The sequence below is a fragment of the Rhipicephalus sanguineus genome, chromosome 5, assembly GCF_013339695.2.
Source record: "Rhipicephalus sanguineus isolate Rsan-2018 chromosome 5, BIME_Rsan_1.4, whole genome shotgun sequence".
Lineage (NCBI taxonomy): Eukaryota > Metazoa > Arthropoda > Arachnida > Ixodida > Ixodidae > Rhipicephalus > Rhipicephalus sanguineus.
In genome coordinates, this window is record NC_051180.1 from 83,114,787 (window position 1) to 83,132,480 (window position 17,694).

Below are 17,694 nucleotides of genomic sequence, written 5' to 3' on the forward strand. Positions count from 1 at the left end.
TATGAATTGTTTCTACATTTACAGCTTCTATCGTTGCCGGACTTGATTGATTCCTCTCGCTGTCCGTTATGCGAGAATTGATAGACTCACGTTTTGTACTTTCTTCTGTTGACGCAGTCGGAAATTGTAGAGTTGAACCTTCTCTAATACCGTAATTACTGTCATGCTCATTTGATTTATCTTGTGGATTCCCAGAGGGCTGCCTTATCCCAGTAGTAGGGGTGAGTACATGAGTTGAAGATTGTGCCTTCGAAGTGGTAGTCATAGTATTTGTGGTGTTGCTGTTTTGTTGTGTAACAGATACTGCTGATGCGCTAGTTGAGGATGTCACACCCGTGCTTTCGTTGTGGGCGGCATGCATCCTTGTTAGTGTTGTTGCAGTGTTATCTGCCGAATACTTGGATAGGTTTCTTGTGTTGTCGGATATTGGAGAACCACCTCTAGTTATTCCCGTACTTCCTTCGTTTGATGCGTTAGATGTGCGTTTTACAGAAGTCGTTGTGGTACCGTTATTGTTTTGGGGCGTATTTGACTCGTCAGGAGCTGCAGCAGAATGATGACGAAACCCTGTGGCAGTGCTTGCCTTATGAGGCGTAGATGTGGAAGTTTGTACGAGCACAGTTTGGCTGCCATTCGATGACCCGGTATCGGACGATGAAATTCCTCTCGCTGAAGATGTTCGCATATCCGCACTTTCTTTCTCCTCCCCGTCAGTTTTCGTTGAAGCAGTACGGGCCTTCTCTGTTGAAGAGCTTGATATTTTACCTTTGTTATCTAAATCACCAGGTAATATTTTTGTGCTTTGTGTGGTAGATGTCTTAATAGAGCGGGTGACAGACCCCTGCATGGTGCCGTTCTGGCTTTCCTGCTCAGTCGCTTCGTCTGCAGCTGTACTAGATGTGTGTTTTGTAGTAGTATGCGTGCTCACCACATGGGTTCCTGATGAAGTAGAAGTGCTTGTGAACAAACTTTCGCTGGTGTTCCTTAGTGTTGTAACAGATGTCCTTGTTATAACGGAGGTAGTTGTCTCGTCTGTGTTCTCGAGTCGTGTGGCGTTATTTGTTGTTTGGGCAGCTCCTGCTTGCCCTGTTGAGGTGTTCGATGCTCTACTTGAGTTTTCGTATATTTGGAAATACCCATGCGACATTCCTGTAGGTGCATTTGTATATATACTAACTGATCCTGTAACTGGGCTTGCTGTGGTAGCATTATGGATGTGATCAATGCTTGCATTGCGTGTTGCTGTCTGATCGGTTCCAGTGGCCATGTTCTTTTTATCAGTTGCAGAAGCTACGGAAGTACTTGTCAAGACACTTTGGTTATTTTGTGTTTGGTCCGCATCAGATTCTGTTGCTATCTGTGAGGAATCTGTTATATAAGTGATTGGCTGATGTGTTACATCTGCTGTCTGGAGATTTACAGATTCCACTGTTGGCAAATTAGAAACAATATTTGTGTTTTCAGATATGTGAGACTCAAGAGACGCCTGTTTCGTGCTCTCATTGATTGACGTGCTATACGATCGTGTGGTTGAAGTGTGTCGGCTGCCATTGTTTTCGAATCCATTTGGTTTGAAAGTGGCGTTTGTATAAATACGATCTGTTCGAATGGCTGTGTTATCAGTGGATGTTGCTGCTTGAGAAGTGGTTGCCAGAATAGTCCTTGAGCTGTTCGATGTTTCAGAAATGGATGAACCTGATACGCTCGTAGAAGTTGTCGCATCCGTATGGGACTTGTGTGTGATCTTTACTGTGTCTAGTGATACGGTTTCCATCGTTGCCGAACTTGATACATTCTTCTCGTTCTCAGGTGTGCCAAAACCGATAGTTGCTAACTTTGTACTCTTTTCTGTTGATGTTCTCGTAAAGTTTACAACTGCGCCTTCTTTGGAACCGTAAAAGCTGTCGTGTTCATTCATATTATCCGATTTGTTCGCAGAGGGGTGGAGTTTTTCAGTAGCTGTGCTGAGTGCATGAGTTGAAGTTGCTGTCTTCGAAGAGATAGTCGCACCTGTCGTGGTACTGCTGGCTTGCTCTGTAACAAGTGCCGCTGATGTGCTAATTGCCGATGTATTTGTCGTGCTTGCATGGTGTGAAACTGTTGTCGTTGCTTGTGCTGTTTTCTCTGTCGAATAGCTTGTGGTTTTACTTGTTGCGTCAGATGTATGCAAATGACCGTGCGCTATTCGCGTACTTCCTTCATGTGATGCGTTAGTCATCTCGGCACCTGAACTCTCTGTGGTCTCGTTATTGTTTCGACGTGTGTTTGACTCTCCTGCAGGTCTCGTACTTGAATGACCGAGCCCTGAAGTGATGCCTGCCTTATGTGGTGTCGATGTAGACGTTTTTATGAGCACAGTTTGGCTGTTGCTGTCCGATATAGCATTGGAGATCGACGTTACAGTTACTGGAGATCTTCTCATATCCCCACTTTGGTGCTCCCTCTCATCAGGTTCTGTCGTAGCCACAATGGTCTCCTCTGTAGAACTTGGCCTTTTACTTGCACCATTAGATGCCTGAGAGTTACCATGGGGTATTCTTGCAGAGGTTACGCCGGATCGCGTGACTGAACCTTCTATGGTCCTGTTATGGCTGACCTGGTCATGCGCTTGATATGTTGCTGTGGTTGAGTTATGCTTTGTAACAGTATCTGTCGTCACCACGGGTGCCGAGTCTGCAGTAGAAGTGCTCGGGAACACCCTTTCGCCAGTGTTAATTTGTAATGTAGCAGACGCCTTTGATATATTTGTCGATGATGGCATGCCCGTGTTTTCCAGGACTGTGGCGTTAGTAATTGTTTCAGAAGTTTCTGCTTTCTTCGTTGAAGTGGTCGCTACCGTGCTTGTTTTTCCGAATATCAGGGAATGCCCATTCGACATTCCCGTGCTTTCTTCTGTAGATATAGTTACAGATCCTGCAACTGAACTGGCTGTTGTAGCGTTATTGATGTGATCAGTGTTTGGATTGGGTGTTGCAGCCATAGTCGTAGAATAATGACCAGTTGCAGTGGTAATGTTTTCCTTATCACTTGCGGATGCAGCAGAAGTGTTCATTGACGTACTTCTATTATTCTTCGTAATGGCATTGTAAGATGTCGTGGTCATGTTTGTGGAAGTTACAGCCATAATAGGCTCGTGTGTTAGATTAGCTGTTTCTGCCGTTAATGTATTCGCTGTTGTCAAATTTGAAGCAATATTTGTGTTTTCTTTTTTGTGAGAATGAATAGACATCCGTTTTGTGCTCTCTTCAGATGAAGTGCCAAAGGATCGTGTATAAGAAGTTTGTCGGTTGCCATAATTGTTGTCCCCTACATTTGGCTTGTCAGTTGCTGCTGTAGAAATATGATCTATTCCAATAGCTGTGTTATCAGTGGAACTTGCTCGAAAACTGGTGTCCGCGGCGATCCTTGAGCTGTTCGATGTTTCTGAAATGGATGAAACTGATATGCTCGTAGAACCTGTCACAACCGTGTGGGTGTTATGTGTGGTTTTAAGTGTTTCTTCAGATACGATTTGAATCGTTGCGGAACTTGGCACATTATTTTCGCTCTCCTTTGTGCCAGAGACAATACTTGCCGCCCTTGTACTTTTTTCGGTTGACGTGCTATGAAACTTCACAGTTGCACCTTCTCTCGTACCGTCATTACTGTTACGGTCATGTGTATTAGCTGATTTATTCGAAGAGGTATGGCGCTTCTCTGTAACTGTGCTGATCCCATCAGTGGAATTTCGTGCTTTCGAAGCGGTTGTCACAGCATTTGTTGTTCTGGTGGCTTCATTCGTAACGGACACCGCTGATATGTTAGTCGTAATATGCGCTGCTGTTTTCGTTGTTGCTGCTGTTGATGTTTTCTCCCTCAAATTGCTTGACATTCTAATAGAGGTCTCGGATGCATGCGAGTCACCGTGCGCTCTTCCCATACTTCCTTCGTTTGGTGCGTTAGTAGTTTTTGCAACTGAACTCTTCGTGGTCTCTCTATTGTTTTGTTGCATATTTGACTCGTCTGCAGCTGTCGTAGGAACATCGCCGAGCCGTGTAGGGATGCCTGCTGTATTGTGTGTAGATGTAGAAGTTTTTATGAGCACACTTTGGCTGCTGATCGTTGAATCGGTATCGGAAGTCGATGCCATACTCGCTAGAGATGTTCTCATATCTCCATTGTCTTGGTGTCCCTCGTCGGTCGTCTCTCCGGAACTTGGCATATTATTTGCACTATTTGATACCTGAGAATTACGAGGCGGTGTTCTCGAGCTTTCTGCTGTAGAGGTTACACCTAATCGGGTGACTGAATCCTCTGCGCTTCTGTTATGGCTCATGTGATTATTTGCTTGCTTTGTCGTGGAGGTAGAGACATATCTTGCGACAGTGTCCGTTCTCACGACATGAGTTGATGTTGTCGTAGAAGTGCTCGCAAACACCCTTTCGCTGGTGTTCCTGAGTGATAGAACAGATGTGTTTGATGTAATAGTGGAAGATGTCTTGTCCGTGTTTTCCAGGTCTGTGGTGTTAGTTGTTTCTGCAGTTTCTGCTTTCCGTGTTGAACTGGTTCTTCCCCTGGTTGAGTTTTCAGATATCTGAGAATGTCTACCTGGCATTTTAGTGCTGTCTTCTGTTGATGTATTAAAAAATCCTGTAGCTGAACTTTCTGTCGTAGCGCTAGTGATGTGATCAGAATTTGTATTGTGGGTCGCTGTTGAAGACGAACGATGAGTTCCAGTGTAAACACCATTGTCCTCAGTTGCAGGGGCTGCAGAAGTGCTCATCAATGCACTTTTATTATTGTGGGTTACTTCGGTGTCAGGCGCCGTGGTTATGTATGAGGAATCTGTTATATCAGTGATTGGCTCATGCGTTACATTTGCTGTCTGCGATGTGGAAGATTCTATGGTTGGCAATCTTGAATCAATGTTTGTGCTTTCTTGTATGTCAGAATCAAGGGATGTCCGTTTTGTGCTTTCCTGGGTTGTAGTGCGAAATATTCCCGTGGTCGACGTTTCTCTGCTGCTATTGTTGTCGCGTCCATTTAATTTGCCAGTTGCTGCTGCAGAAATATGGTCTATTCCAGTAGCAGTCTTATCAGTGGAACTTGCCGCTTGAGAACTGGTTGCGACAACAGTCTTTGAGGTGTTCAATGTTTCTGATATGGATGAAGCTGATGCACTCGTAGAAGTTGTTTTTGCATCTGTATGTAACTTGTGCGTGCTGGTAATTGTTTCTAAAGAATTCGGTTTCTGTCGTTGCCGAACTTGAGAAATTATTGTTGCTCTCCTTTGTGCGAGAATCGATAGACGCGAATATTGTGCTTTCTTGAGTTGACGTGCTCGGAAATTGTACCGTAGATTCTTTTCTGATACCGTAATTACTGTCATGTTCATTTGATTTATCTGACAAATTTGCATAGGGATGGTCTGTACCAGTAGCTGTAGTGACTCCGGGAGTGGAATTTGGTGCCATCGAGGTTGTTGTCACAGCGTTTGTGTTGCTGCTGGCTTCGTTTGCGGCAGATACCGCTGACATGCTAGTTACAAATGTCATATTCATGCCCGCACTGTGTGTGGCTTGTGTCGATGTTGCTGTCGCTATGGTTTTGTCTGCCGAATACGTTGATACCCTATTTTTAGTCGTGGATGTACCGGAATTTCCGTGTGGTATCGGCGTACTTTCTTTGTTCGATGAGTCAGCCGTTTCTTTGACTAGGCTAATTGTGGTCGTGTTCATGTTTTGTTGTGTGTGTGACTCGTCTGCCGCCTCCGCAGAAGGATAATCCTGCTCTGGAGGAATGCTTGCGTTGTGCGATGAAGATGTAGAAGTGTTTATGAGCACTGTTCGTCTGGTGCTTACTGAGGTGGTATCAGGCGTAGTTATTCTTGCTGGAGGTGTTCGCATATCCACATTTTCGTGGCCGGTCTCATCTGGTTTCGTTGGAGCAGAAGCGGTATTTTCTGTAACAGCGCTTGATATTTCACCTGTCTTATTAGATAAACCAGTATCGTCATGTGGTGTTCTTGCGCTTTTTGTTGTAGATGTCTTAAAAGAGTGGGTGGCAGAACCTTCTATAGTCCCATTTTGGCGGTCTTCATCGATCGTTTGGTCTGTTGTGGAAATAGAAGTTTGTTTTATGGTAGTATCCGTGCTCAACCGATGGGTTGATGTTGTAGTAGAGGTGCTCGTGAAGGAACTTTCGCGGGTGTTCCTTAGCGATAGAACTGATGTCTTTGATGTAACAGTGGAAGATGTCATGCCCGTGTTTTTCAGGGCTCCAGAGTTATTTGTTTCTGCAGTTTCTGCTTTCCCTGTTGAAGTGATTGCCAGCCTAGTTGAGTTTTTGGATACCTGGGAATCGCTGTGTGGCATCTTAGTATTTTCTTCTGTTGATATAGGCAAGAATTTTGTAGTTCGACTTGTTGTAGAAGCGTTATTGATGCGCTCAATATTTGTAGTGTGTGTCGCTGCTGTAGACAAACGATGAGTTGCAGTGGAAAGACTACCCTCATCAGTTGCAGCTTTTGCGGAAATGGCCATCATTACACTTCTGTTATGCTGCGTCAGTCTGGTGTCAGATGTCGTGGTTATGTTTGAAGGATCTGTTACATCAGTGATGGGCTCATGTGTTACATTAGCCGTCTTGGTAGTTACTGATTCCACTGTCGACAAATTCGAATCAATATTCGTGCTTTCCGTTATGTGAGAATCAAAAGATGTCCGATTTGTGCTCTCTTGGGTTGAAGTGCTAAACGATCGTGTAGTCGACGTTTTTCGGTTGCTATTGCCGCTGTCGCCTCCATTTGATTTGCCGGTTATTGTAGAAATGTGATCAATTCCAATATCCCTGTGGTCAGTGGAAGTTTCTTCTTGAGAACTGGTTGCTAAAACAGGCCTTGAGCTGTTCGAAGTTTCTGAAATGGAGGAAGCTGATACTTTCGTAGCAATTGTTGTCGCATCCGTAAGTATCTTGTGTGTGGCGTTAACCGTTTGTACAGATTTGGTTTCCATCGTTGCCGAACTTGAGAAATTGTTGTTGCCCTCCGTTGTGCGAGAATCAATAGACGGGAATTTTGTGCTTTCTTGAGTTGATGTGCTCGAAAATTGTACCGTTGAACCTCCTCTCATACCGTAATTACTGTCATGTTCATTTGATTTATTCAGTGGATTTTCAGAGGGATGGCCTACAGCAGTAGATGTGGTGAATCCGTGAGTGGATTGCGGGGCCATCGAAGTGGTTTTCACAACGTTTGTGGTGCTGCTGGCTTCATTTGTAGCATATATAGCTGATGTGCTGGTTCCAGATGTCATACTGGTGCTCGCATTTTGTGTTGCTTTGGCCGCTGTTGCTTCCGTTGCGCTTTTCTCCGTAGAATAGTTTGATACCTTACTTGTTATCTCGGATATATGTGAAACGACGGCCGGTATTACCGTGCTTTCCTTGTTTGGCGCCTTAGTCATGTTTGTTACTGACGTCTTTGTGGTCCTATTTATGTCTTCATGTGTAATTGACTCGTCTGCAGCGGCCGTAGATAGATGACTGAGCCCAGTATCAATGCCTGCCTCATGAGGTGTAGATGTAGACGTTCGTATGAACACATTTTGGCTGCTTTGCGCTGATGCGGTGCCGGATGTGGAAGTTACTCTCGCTGGCGATGTTCTCACAGAAAAGTTTTCTTGGTCCGACTCATAAGCGTTTGTTGGATCAGTAACAGTCTTCTGTGTCGAAGAGCTTGATATTTTGCTTGTGTCATTACGTGATGTTCTTGCACTCTCTGTGGTAACTGTCTTAGTAGAGTTGGTGATAGAACCCTCTATAGTCCTATTCTCGCGGTCTTCATCAATCGTTTTGTCTGTTGCGGAGGTAGTGGTATCATTTATGGCGGTGCCCTTGCTGACCACGTGGGTTGATGATGTTAGAGATGTTGTGGTGAACACGTTTTCGCTGGTGTTCCTGAGTGATAGGATAGATGACTTTGACGTAACAGTGGAAAATGTCACGCCCGTGTTTTTCAGCACTGTGGCACTAGTTGTTTCTGCATTTTCTGATTTCCCCGATGAAGTGGTTGTTACCCTACTTGAGGTTTTGGGTATCTCAGAATCCCTGCGTGGCATTTTAGTACTTTGTTCAGTTGATATAGCGAATGATCCCGTAGCTGGACTTGCGGTGGTAGCGTTATTGCTGTGCTCAATATTTGCGTGGTGGGCCGCTGTTCTAGACGAATGAAAAGTTGTAGTTGAAATACTATCCACATCACTTGCAGATGCTGCAGAAGTTCTCATCAATACACTTCCATTATTCTGCGTTAGTTCGATGTCTGATGCCGTGGTTACGTTCGATGAAGCTGTTATATCAGTTATTGGCTCACGTGTGATATTAGTTGTCTGGGAAGTTACAAGTTCCACTGTTGGCCAATTTGAATCAACATTTGTATTTTCCGGTATGTGAGAATCAATAGATGCCCGTTTCGTGCTTTCTTGGGTTGATGTGACAAACGATCGTGTTGTCGAAGTTTGTCGGTTGCCATTGTCGCTATCGAGTCCACTTGATTTGTTTGTTGCTGTTTTAGAAACGTGATCTGTTGCAACAGCTGTGTTATCTGTGAATGTTGCTGCTTCAGAAGTGGTTGGCTCAACAGCCCTTGAGCTGTTTGATGTTTCTGAAATGGATGAAGCTGATACGTCCGTTGAAGTTGTTGTCTCATCCGTACGTGACTTGTACGTTGTTCTAACCGTTTCTACAGATATGGTTTCCATCGTAGCCGAATTTGATAAGTTCTTGTTGCTCTGCGTTATCCGAGAGTCGATGGACGTCACTCTTGTACTTTCTTCTGTCGACGTGCTTGGATATTGTTCAGATGAACCTTCTCTGACGCCGTAATCACTGTCATGCTCATTTGATTTATCTGGTGGGTTTGCAGAGGTATGGCTTATCCCAGTAGCTATGGTGTATTCATGAGTGGAAGTTGGCGCCTTGGAAGTGGTTGTCACAGCGTTTCTGGTGCTACTGGCTTCCCTTGTAGCAGATACCGCAGATGAGCTTATTTCAGATGCCGTATTCGTGCTAGTATTGTGTGTGGTTTGTGTCGTTGCTGGTGTTGTGGCTTGGTCTGTCGAATACGTTGACACCTCATATGTGATCTCGGTTATATGCGAATCTGCGGGTGGTATTGCTATACTTTCTTTGTTCGATGAGTTAGTCCTTTCTTTGACGGAACTCTTTGTGGCCGTGGTAACGTTTAGTGTTGTATGTGACTCGTCTGCAGCCTCCGTAGAAAGATGACCGTGCTCTGGAGGAATGCCTGCCTCTCGAGGTGAAGATATGGAAGTTTTTATGAGCACGCTCTGGCTGGTGTTGGCTGATGTGGTATCGGACGTTGTTACTCTTGCAGGAGGTGTTCGCATGTCCACATTTTCGTGGCTGGTCTCATGAGGTTTTGCAGGAGCAGAAACGTTGTTCCCTGTAGAAGAGCTTGATATTTTACCTGTGTTATTGGATATTTCATTATCGCCGCCCGGAATCCTTGCGCTTTCTGGGGTAGATGTCTTAAAAGAGGGGGTGAGAGAACCCTGTATTGTCCCGTTTTGACGGTATTCACCGTTTGTTTGATCTGTCATGGAGATAGAGGTGTGTTTTGCGACAGTATCCGTTCTCACCACATGGGTTAATGTTGTTGCAGAAGTGCTCGTGAACACCCTTTCGCTGGTGTTCCTGAGTGACGGAAGAGATGTGTTTGATGCAATAGTGGAAGATGTCATGCCCGTGTTTTCCAGGACCGTGGCGTTAGCTGTTTCTGATGTTTGTGTTTTCCCTGTTGGACTGATTCTCACCCTGCTTGAGTTTGCGGATATCTGATAATGCCTACCTGGTATTTTAGGGCTTTCGTTTGTGGATGTAGTCAATGATGCTGTAGCTGCATTGGCTGTGGTAGCGTTAGTGATGTGATCAAAATTTGCATTGTGGGTCGCTGTTGTAGACGAACGATGACTTCCGGTGTAAACAATATTCTCATCAGTTGCAGATGCTTCAGAAGTGCTTATCGATGCACTTCTGCTATTTTGGGTTAGTTCGGTGCCAGATGCCGTGGTTAAATTTGAGGAATATGTTATATGAGTGATTGGCTCATGTGTTACATTAGCTGTCTGCGATGTGGCAGATTCTACGGTTGGCAATCTTGAATCAATATTTGTGCTTTCTGGTATGTGAGAATCAAGAGATGTCAGTTTAGTGCTCTGTATGTTTAGTGTGCTAAACGACTGTGTGGTTGAACTTTGTCGATTGCTATTATCGTTCTTGCGTCCATTTGATCTGTGAGTGGCTGTTGTAGAATTATGATCTACTCCAATTGCTCTGCTATCAGTGAAGGTTGCTGTTTGAGAAGTCGCTGTCCCAGGAGTTCTTAAGCTGCTCGACATTTCTGAATAGGATGCTGCTGATACGCTCGTTGAAGTTTTCGTCGCATGCGTATGTGCCTCGTGCGCGGTATTTACTGTTTGTAGAGGGGTAGTTTCTATCGTGTGCGAACTTGATGCATTCTTCTCTCTCTCTTGTTTGCGCGAATCCGTTGATGTCACTCTTGTATTTTGTTCTGTGGACGTGCTAAAAAACTGCACTGTTGAACCTTCCGTAAAACCGTGATTATTTTGGTGCTCATTTGTGTTATCGGATGTATTTCTAGAGCGATTGTGTTTCCCCGTAGCTGTGCTAATCCAACTAGTGGAAGTTGATGCTTTCGGAGAAGTTGTTACGGCGTTTGTTGTGCTGTTGGTTTGTTGTAGAATAATTGTCGCTGATTTGCTAGTTTCTGATGCAATTTTTGTGCTTTCATTGTCGCTCACTTTTGTCGTAGTTGTTTTCTCTGTCGAATAGTTTGAGGCCGTACTTGCGATATCGGGTATATGCGAATCGCCGGTCGGTATTTCCATACTTTCTCCGTTGGATGCGTTAGTCGTATTTGTGCCTGAACTGTTTGTGGTAGCGTTATTGTTGTGTTGCTTATTTGACTCGTCTGCATATAGTGTGGTAGATGGATAACCGAGCCCTGTAGTAATGTTTTCCTTAATAACTGTTGATGTAGATGTTTCTATGAGCACCGTTTGACCCCTGTTCGAAGGTACGGTATCGGACGGTGAAGTTACTCTCACTGGGAATGTTCGCACATCAGAATTTTCTTTTGGAGCAGTGACGCTCTTCTCTGTAGAAGAGCTTTTAATTTCAGCTTTGTTAGTAGACATCTGAGAATCACTCGGCGGTATTGTTGCGTTCTGTGTGGTGGATGTCTTAGTTGAGCGGGTGAGTGAACCCTCTACAGTCACATTTTGCATGTCTTCATGATTCGAGTGGTGTGTAGAGATGGTAGAGGTATAGTTTGTGACAGTATTTGTGCTCACGACATGGGATGTTGTTGAAGTAGAAGTGCTCGTGAACGGACTTTCGCTGGTGTACCTTGATGATGTAACAGATGTCTTGCTTCTAATAGTGGAAGATGCCATGTCTGTGTTTTCCACTCCTATGTAGTTAGTTGATTGGAGAGTTCCTGCTTTTTCTGCTGGAGTGCTAGATACCGTACTGGATATTTCGGATATTTCAGAATCTCCAGGTGACGTTCTGATGCTTTCTTCTGTTGTTATTGCTGTAGATGCTGTAGCGTAACTGCTGATATCGTTATCGTTATGATGAACGTTTGAATTGGTTGTTTTAGTCATCGAAGAATGATTAGTCCCCCAAGGAATTCCCTCCACATCAGTTGCAGATGCTTCAGAAGTGCGTATAAACACACCTGTAGTATTCTTCGTTAGTTCGGTGTCAGCTGACATGGTTAGCATTGTGGAAGTTGTGATATCCGCAATTGGTGCGTGTGTTAAGTTGGCGACCTTTGGTGTTACAGTTTCCACTTTTGGCGAATTTGAAACAGTGTTTGTGTTTCCTGATATGTGAGAGTCATTTGACGTCTGCTGGGTGTTCTCTCCGATTGATGTGCTGAATGGTCGTGTTGTTGAACTTTGTGTGTCGCCATTACTACTGTCCCGTCCATTCGATTTCTCTGTTGGTGCTGTAGAAATATGATCTATTTGAGCATCTTTGTTATCAGTTGTATTTGCTACATGAGAACTGGCTGTCACAACTGTTTTTGAGCTGTTCGACATCGCTGAAACCGATGCCGCCGATACGCTCGTCGAAGGTGTGGACGCATCCGTGTTTTCATTGTTTGTGCTTGTAAGTGTGCCTACAGGTACTGTTTCCGTTATTGCCGAACCAGATACAATGTGTTTGCTATCCGGTATGCTAGAATCGATGGACGTCATGCTTGTACTTTGTTCTGTTGACGAGCTCAGAAACTGTACATTTGAACCTTCTCCGGAACCGTAATTACTGTCGTGTTCGTTTGATTTATCTGATATATTCCTGGAGGGATGGCGTATCCCAGTATCTTTGCTGACCCCGTTAGTTGAAGTTGGTGCCTTCGAAGTGGTTCTCACGGCGTTTTGGGTGATGGTGGCGTTTTGTGTAATAGATGCCGCTGACGTGCTAGTTACCGATGTGATTGTCGTGCTTTCATGGTGTCTAGCTTTGGTCGTTGTTGATGCCGTTTTCTCTGTCGAATAGTTTGATGCCTTAGTTGTGATGCTGGATACATGGGAATCACCGGTCGGTATTCGCGCAATTTCTATGTTCGATACGCTAGTCGTGCCTGGGCCTGAAATCTTTGTGGTCCCGTTATTGTTTTGTTGCGTGTCTGACTTGCCTGCAGGATTTGTTGTAGAAAGGTCACCCAGCTCTGTAGCAATGCTTGCCGTAATAGGTGTAGATGTAGAAGTTTGTATAAGCACGGTTTCGCTCTTGCTCGCTTCTGTGGTATCGGACGTCGATGTTACTCTCGCTGCAAGTGTTCGCATATCGGTATTTCTTTAGAAGCAGTAATGGCGTCCTGTGTAGAAGCGCTTGATATTTCCGCTGTCATCTGGGAAACACTAGGCGGTATTCTTGCGCTATCTGCAGTGGATGTCTTTGCTGAGCGGGTGACGGACCCTTCCTGGGTCCCATTTTTTATGTCTTGATGATTGGACTGGTGTGTAGCTGTGCCAGAGGTATATTTTCCAAAAGTATCTGTTGTCACCACGTGGGTTGACATTGTAGTTGTAGTTCTCGTGACTACACTTTCGCTGTGGTCCGTTTGTGATGTAACAGATGCCTTGGGTGTATACGGGGATGATGCCATAACAATGTTTTCCAGGCCTGTGGCGTTAGGTGTTTCTTTAGTTTCTGCTTTGCCTGATGTAGTGGTCTTTATCGTACTTGTGTTTTCGAAAATCAGGTTATCTCCACGCGAGATTGCTATCCTTTCTTTTGTTGATGTAGTAACATATCCCGTAAGGGAACTCACTGTGGTATCGTTATTGATGTCTTGAATGTTTGCATTGTGTGTTGCAGTCGTAGACGTAGAGGGGTGAACAGTTCCAGTGGCAATGTTCTTCTTATCTCTGGCAGGTGCGGATGAAGTACTTATTGACGCAATTCGGTTATTCCTGCTAAGTTCGGTGCCAGATGCCGATGTTATATTCATAATTGACTCGTTTGTTACATTAGCTGCTTGTGGCGTGAAAGATTCTGCTGTCGTCAAATTTGACACAAGATTTGTGTTTTCCGATATGTGAGACTCAGGCGTCTGTTTTGGGCTGCGTTCGATTGAAGTGCTAAACGAGAGTGTAGTTGAAGTTTGTTGGTTGCCATTATTGGGGGCATCGTGTGCATTGGATTTGTTAGTTGCTGCTGTAGAAACATGGTCCATCCCAATAACTTTGTTATCAGTGGTTTCAGAACCGGCCGTGACAACAGTTCTTGAGCTCGTCGACATTTCTGAAACGGATGCCGCTGATCCTCTCGTAGAAGGTGCCGTCGCATCCGTGTGTGCCTTGTGTGTGTCTTTAACTGTTTCTACAGATATTGTTTCCATCGTTGTCGAACTCGATACATTATTCCTGCCGTGCGATACGTCGGAAATGATAGGCGTCACCCTTGTACTTTTTTCTGTGGATGTGCTCTCAAACGCTGGAGTTGGAAGTTCTGCGGAACCGTAATTACTGTCGTGTTCATTTGTATTATCTGATTTATTTGTAGAAATATGGAGCCTCTGAGTTGCTGTGGTGATCCCATCAGTGGGACTTTGTGGTTTGGAAGTGGCTGTGACAGCTTTATTAGTGCTGTTGTCTTCTTGTGCATGATATGCCGTTGATGTGGTAGTTGTCGACGTACTTGTGGCGCCTGCGTAGTGGGTGTCTCTTGTCGTTGTGGCTGTTCCTGTCTCCTCCGTCGAATAGCTTGAGACCTTACTTGTTGTCTCGGATATATGAGGATCACCATGCGCCTTTTCCGTACTTCCTTCGTTTGACGCGTTGGTCGTGTCTGCAACTGAGCTTTCCGTGGTTCTCGTATTGTTTTGATCTGTATTTGACTCGGCCACAGCTGTAGTAGAAGGATGACCGAGTCCTGTAGTGATACCTGCTTTAAGAGTAGTAGGTGTGGAAGTTTTATTGAGTAGACTTTGGCTACTGTTCGCAGATGCGGTATCGGACGTCGATATTACACTGGCTGGAGATGTTCTCATATCGCCTTTTTGGTGGTCTGTCTCGTCAGATTTTCTTCGCGTAGTAACTGCCTTCTCTGCAGAACTTGATCTCATACTTGCAGTATTTGACACCTGCGAATTACCAGGCGTTATTGTTGTGCTTTCAACAGTAGAGGTTACACCAGATCGGGTGCCGGAATTCTCTATGGTCCATATATGGCTGACATGATCATTCGTGTGGCCTGTGGCTGTAGTAGAGGTATGTTTTGTAAAGGTTACCTTCGTCACCACGTGGGTTGACGTTGCAGTTGCAGTGTTCGTGAAGATACTTTCGCTATGGTCTCTTTGTGATGTAACAGGCGTCTTGGAGATATTTATGGATGATGTCATGCCCGTGCTTTCCAGGCCTGTGACGTTAATTGATTCAGTAGTTCCTGTTTTGCCTGTCGCAGTGGTCTTTACCGTGCTTGAGTTTTCGAATACCAAGTTGTCTCCACGTGAGATTTTTAGCCTTTCATCTGTTGAAGTAGTAACAGACGCGGTAACTGAACTCGCAGTAGCATCGTTATTGATGGGATCATTATCTTCATTGTGTGTTGCAGTCGTAGTCACGGACGAATGATTAGTTACAATGGTAATGCTCTCCTTATCAATTGCAGGCGATGCAGAAGTGCTTATCAACGCCCTTATGTTATTCTTCACTAGTTCATTGTCAGAAGTCATGGTTATGTTTGTGGAAGTTATATGCATAATTGGCTGGTGTGTTACATTTGCTGCTTCTGGTGTTGAGGCTTCCGTTGATGTCAAATTTGGAAGTACGTTTGTTTTTTCCGAAAATTGAGGGCCCAGAGACGTCCACTTTGTGTCGTGTTCGATTGAAGTGCTATGCGATAATGTGGTTGAAGTTTGGCGGTTGCCATTATTGCTTTCGTGCTCATTTGATTTGCCAGTTGCTGCAGTAGAATTATGTTCGATTCCAATACCTTCGTTATCAATGGAGCTGGCTGCTTGAGAACCGGCTGTCACACCTCCTGAGCTTTTCGACATTTCTGAAAGAGATGCCGCTGATCCGCTCGTAGTAGGTGTCGTCGCATCCGTGTGTGCCTTGTGTGCGGTTTTAACTGTTCCTACGAATATGTTTTCCGTCATTGCCGAACTTGATACATTTTTTTCGCGCTCCGAAATGTCAGAGCCAACAGTCGTCGCCGTTGTACCTTTCTCTGTGGACGTGCTCTGGAACGCTGCAGTTGCACGTTCTACAGAACCTTGATTACTGTCCTGTTCATTTGCATTATCTGATTTATTCGTAGATGTATGGTGTTTCCCAGTTGCTGCGCTGATCCAATCAATGAGACGCGGTGCTTTCGAGGTGGTTGTGGCAGCTTCTTTCGTAGCGTTGCCTTCTTGATCAACAGACGCCGCTGGTGTGCCAGTTGTCGATGTACTTGTCGTGACTCCGAAGTTTGTGTCTCTTGTCGCTGTGGCTGTTGCTGTATTCTCCGTCGAATAGCTTGAGTCTTTACTTGTTGTCTCGGATATATGCGAGTCGACGTGCGCTATTCCAGTACTTGCTTCGTTTAATTCGTTAGTCGTATCTGCGACTGAACTCTTTGTGGTCTCCGCATTGTTTTGAGGAGTATTTGACCCGCCTTCAGCTGTTGCAGGATTACCGTGCCCTGTAATGATGCCTACCTTATGAGTTGTAGATGTAGAAGTTTTAATGAGCACACTTTCGTCGGTGTTCGCCGATGTGGCGACGGACGTAGATGTCGCACTGGCTGACGATGTCCTCATATAACCATTTTCATGGTCTTTATCGTCAGGTTTTCCTGGAGCACTCTCGGTCTTCTCTGTAGAACTTGATATTTTACTTGCAGTATTGGATACTTGAGAATTACCAGGAGTAATTCTTGCGCTTTTTGCAGTAGCGTTTACGTCATATCGTGTGGCAGAATCCTCTACTGTCCGATTATGGCTGACCGGATCATTCTCGTGCTTTGCCATGGTGGTAAAGACTTGTTTTGTGAATGCATCTGTTGTTACCACGTGGGTTGAGGTTGCAGTTGAAGTGCTCGTTAACACACTTTCGCTGTGGTCCGTTTGTGATGTAACAGACACCTTGGATATATTTGTGGATGATATCATGCCCGTGTTTTCCAGGCCTTTGGCATTAGTTGTCTCTTTAGTTTCTGCATCGCCGGTTGTAGTGGTCTTTATCGTACTTGAGTTTTCGAAAATCAGGTTATCTCCACGCGAGTGTGTTATCCTTTCTTTTGTTGATAAAGTAACCGATCCTGTAACGGAACTCGTTGAGGTACCGTCATTGATGTGTTGAATGTTTGCGCCGTGTGTTGCAGTCGTAGACGTGGAGGGGTGTACAGTTCCAGTGGCAATGCTCTCCTTATCACTGGCAGGTGCGGAAGAAGTGCTTATCGACACAATTCTGTTATTCTTGGTAAGTTCCGTGTCAGATGCCGTGTCTATGTTTGTGGCAGTTGTTATATCCGTGATTGGCTCGTTTGTTACATTAGCTTCTTCTGACGTTAAAGTTTCAGCTGTAGTGAAATTCGAAATAATATTTGTGTTTTCAGATACGTGAGAATGAACAGACGTCCGTTTTCTGCTCTCTTTGGTAGAAGTACTAAAGGTACGTGCGGTCAAAGTTTTTCGGTTGCCATTATTGTTGTCGCGTTCGTTTGAATTCTCTGTCACTTGAGTAGAAATATGATCTGTTCCCCTGGCTGCATTATCAGTGGAAGTTGCTGCTTGAGAACTCGTTACCACACCAGTTCTTGAGCTCTTCGGAATTTCTGATACGAATTCCACTGATTCGCTCGTCGATGATGTCATCACATCTGCGTGTTCTTTGTTTGTGGATTTAGCTTTTTCTTGAGATATGGTTTCCATCGTTGCGGAACTTGACATATTTTTCTCGCTGTCTGATAGGTCAGTACCGATAACCGTCGCCATTGTACTTATTTCTGAGGATGTGCTCTGAAACGACGGAGTTGTATGTTCTACGGAGCTGACATTACTGTCCTTTTCACTTATATTTGATTTATTCGAAGAGGTATGGCGTTTCCTAGTTGCTGTGGTGATGCCATCAGTAGGACTCGGTGCTTTCAAAGTGGTTGTGACCGCTTCAT

General features: G+C 44.7%; 3 protein-coding genes across 3 annotated transcripts; all 3 read right to left on the minus strand.

Moving 5' to 3' along the window:
* Positions 1 to 176: 176 nt before the first annotated feature.
* LOC125758618 (serine-rich adhesin for platelets-like) lies at positions 177 to 2,314 on the minus strand. The gene is made up of 2 exons (XM_049415982.1): positions 929 to 2,314; positions 177 to 281 (listed from the first exon to the last, which is right to left on the minus strand). The coding sequence occupies exons 1-2, from the start codon at positions 2,216 to 2,218 to the stop codon at positions 177 to 179; spliced, it is 1,395 nt and encodes a 464-aa protein (XP_049271939.1). The 5' UTR covers positions 2,219 to 2,314.
* Positions 2,315 to 4,319: 2,005 nt separating this feature from the next.
* Positions 4,320 to 11,908, minus strand: LOC119394768 (serine-rich adhesin for platelets-like). Its single transcript, XM_037662075.1, has 3 exons — positions 10,396 to 11,908; positions 7,647 to 8,709; positions 4,320 to 4,433 (listed from the first exon to the last, which is right to left on the minus strand). Exons 1-3 carry the CDS (start codon positions 11,805 to 11,807, stop codon positions 4,320 to 4,322), a joined length of 2,589 nt encoding a protein of 862 aa, XP_037518003.1. The 5' UTR covers positions 11,808 to 11,908.
* A 1,732-nt stretch (positions 11,909 to 13,640) lies between these two features.
* On the minus strand, positions 13,641 to 16,342 carry LOC119394769 (serine-rich adhesin for platelets-like). Its single transcript, XM_037662076.2, has 2 exons — positions 15,317 to 16,342; positions 13,641 to 13,658 (listed from the first exon to the last, which is right to left on the minus strand). Exons 1-2 carry the CDS (start codon positions 16,340 to 16,342, stop codon positions 13,641 to 13,643), a joined length of 1,044 nt encoding a protein of 347 aa, XP_037518004.2.
* Positions 16,343 to 17,694: the final 1,352 nt, after the last annotated feature.

Excerpts from the sequence above, each read along its gene's own strand:
- LOC125758618 (XM_049415982.1), bottom strand. The coding sequence starts at position 2,218 with ATGACTAACGCATCACATGAAGGAAGTACGCGAATAGCGCACGGTCAT. Across the intron at positions 282-928 it reads CTTCATCAGGAACCCATGTG|CAACACCACAAATACTATGA; the intron begins GTGAGCACGCAT and ends ACAACAAAACAG.
- LOC119394768 (XM_037662075.1), bottom strand. The coding sequence starts at position 11,807 with ATGCTAACCATGTCAGCTGACACCGAACTAACGAAGAATACTACAGGT. Across the intron at positions 8,710-10,395 it reads GCAGCATCCTATTCAGAAAT|AACAACGTACAAGTCACGTA; the intron begins GTCGAGCAGCTT and ends AGAAACGGTTAG. Across the intron at positions 4,434-7,646 it reads CGGACCAAGAAAACTTTTCT|GAACACCAGCGAAAGGGTGT; the intron begins GTGAGAACATCG and ends TCTATCACTCAG.
- LOC119394769 (XM_037662076.2), bottom strand. The coding sequence starts at position 16,342 with ATGAGGACATCGTCAGCCAGTGCGACATCTACGTCCGTCGCCACATCG.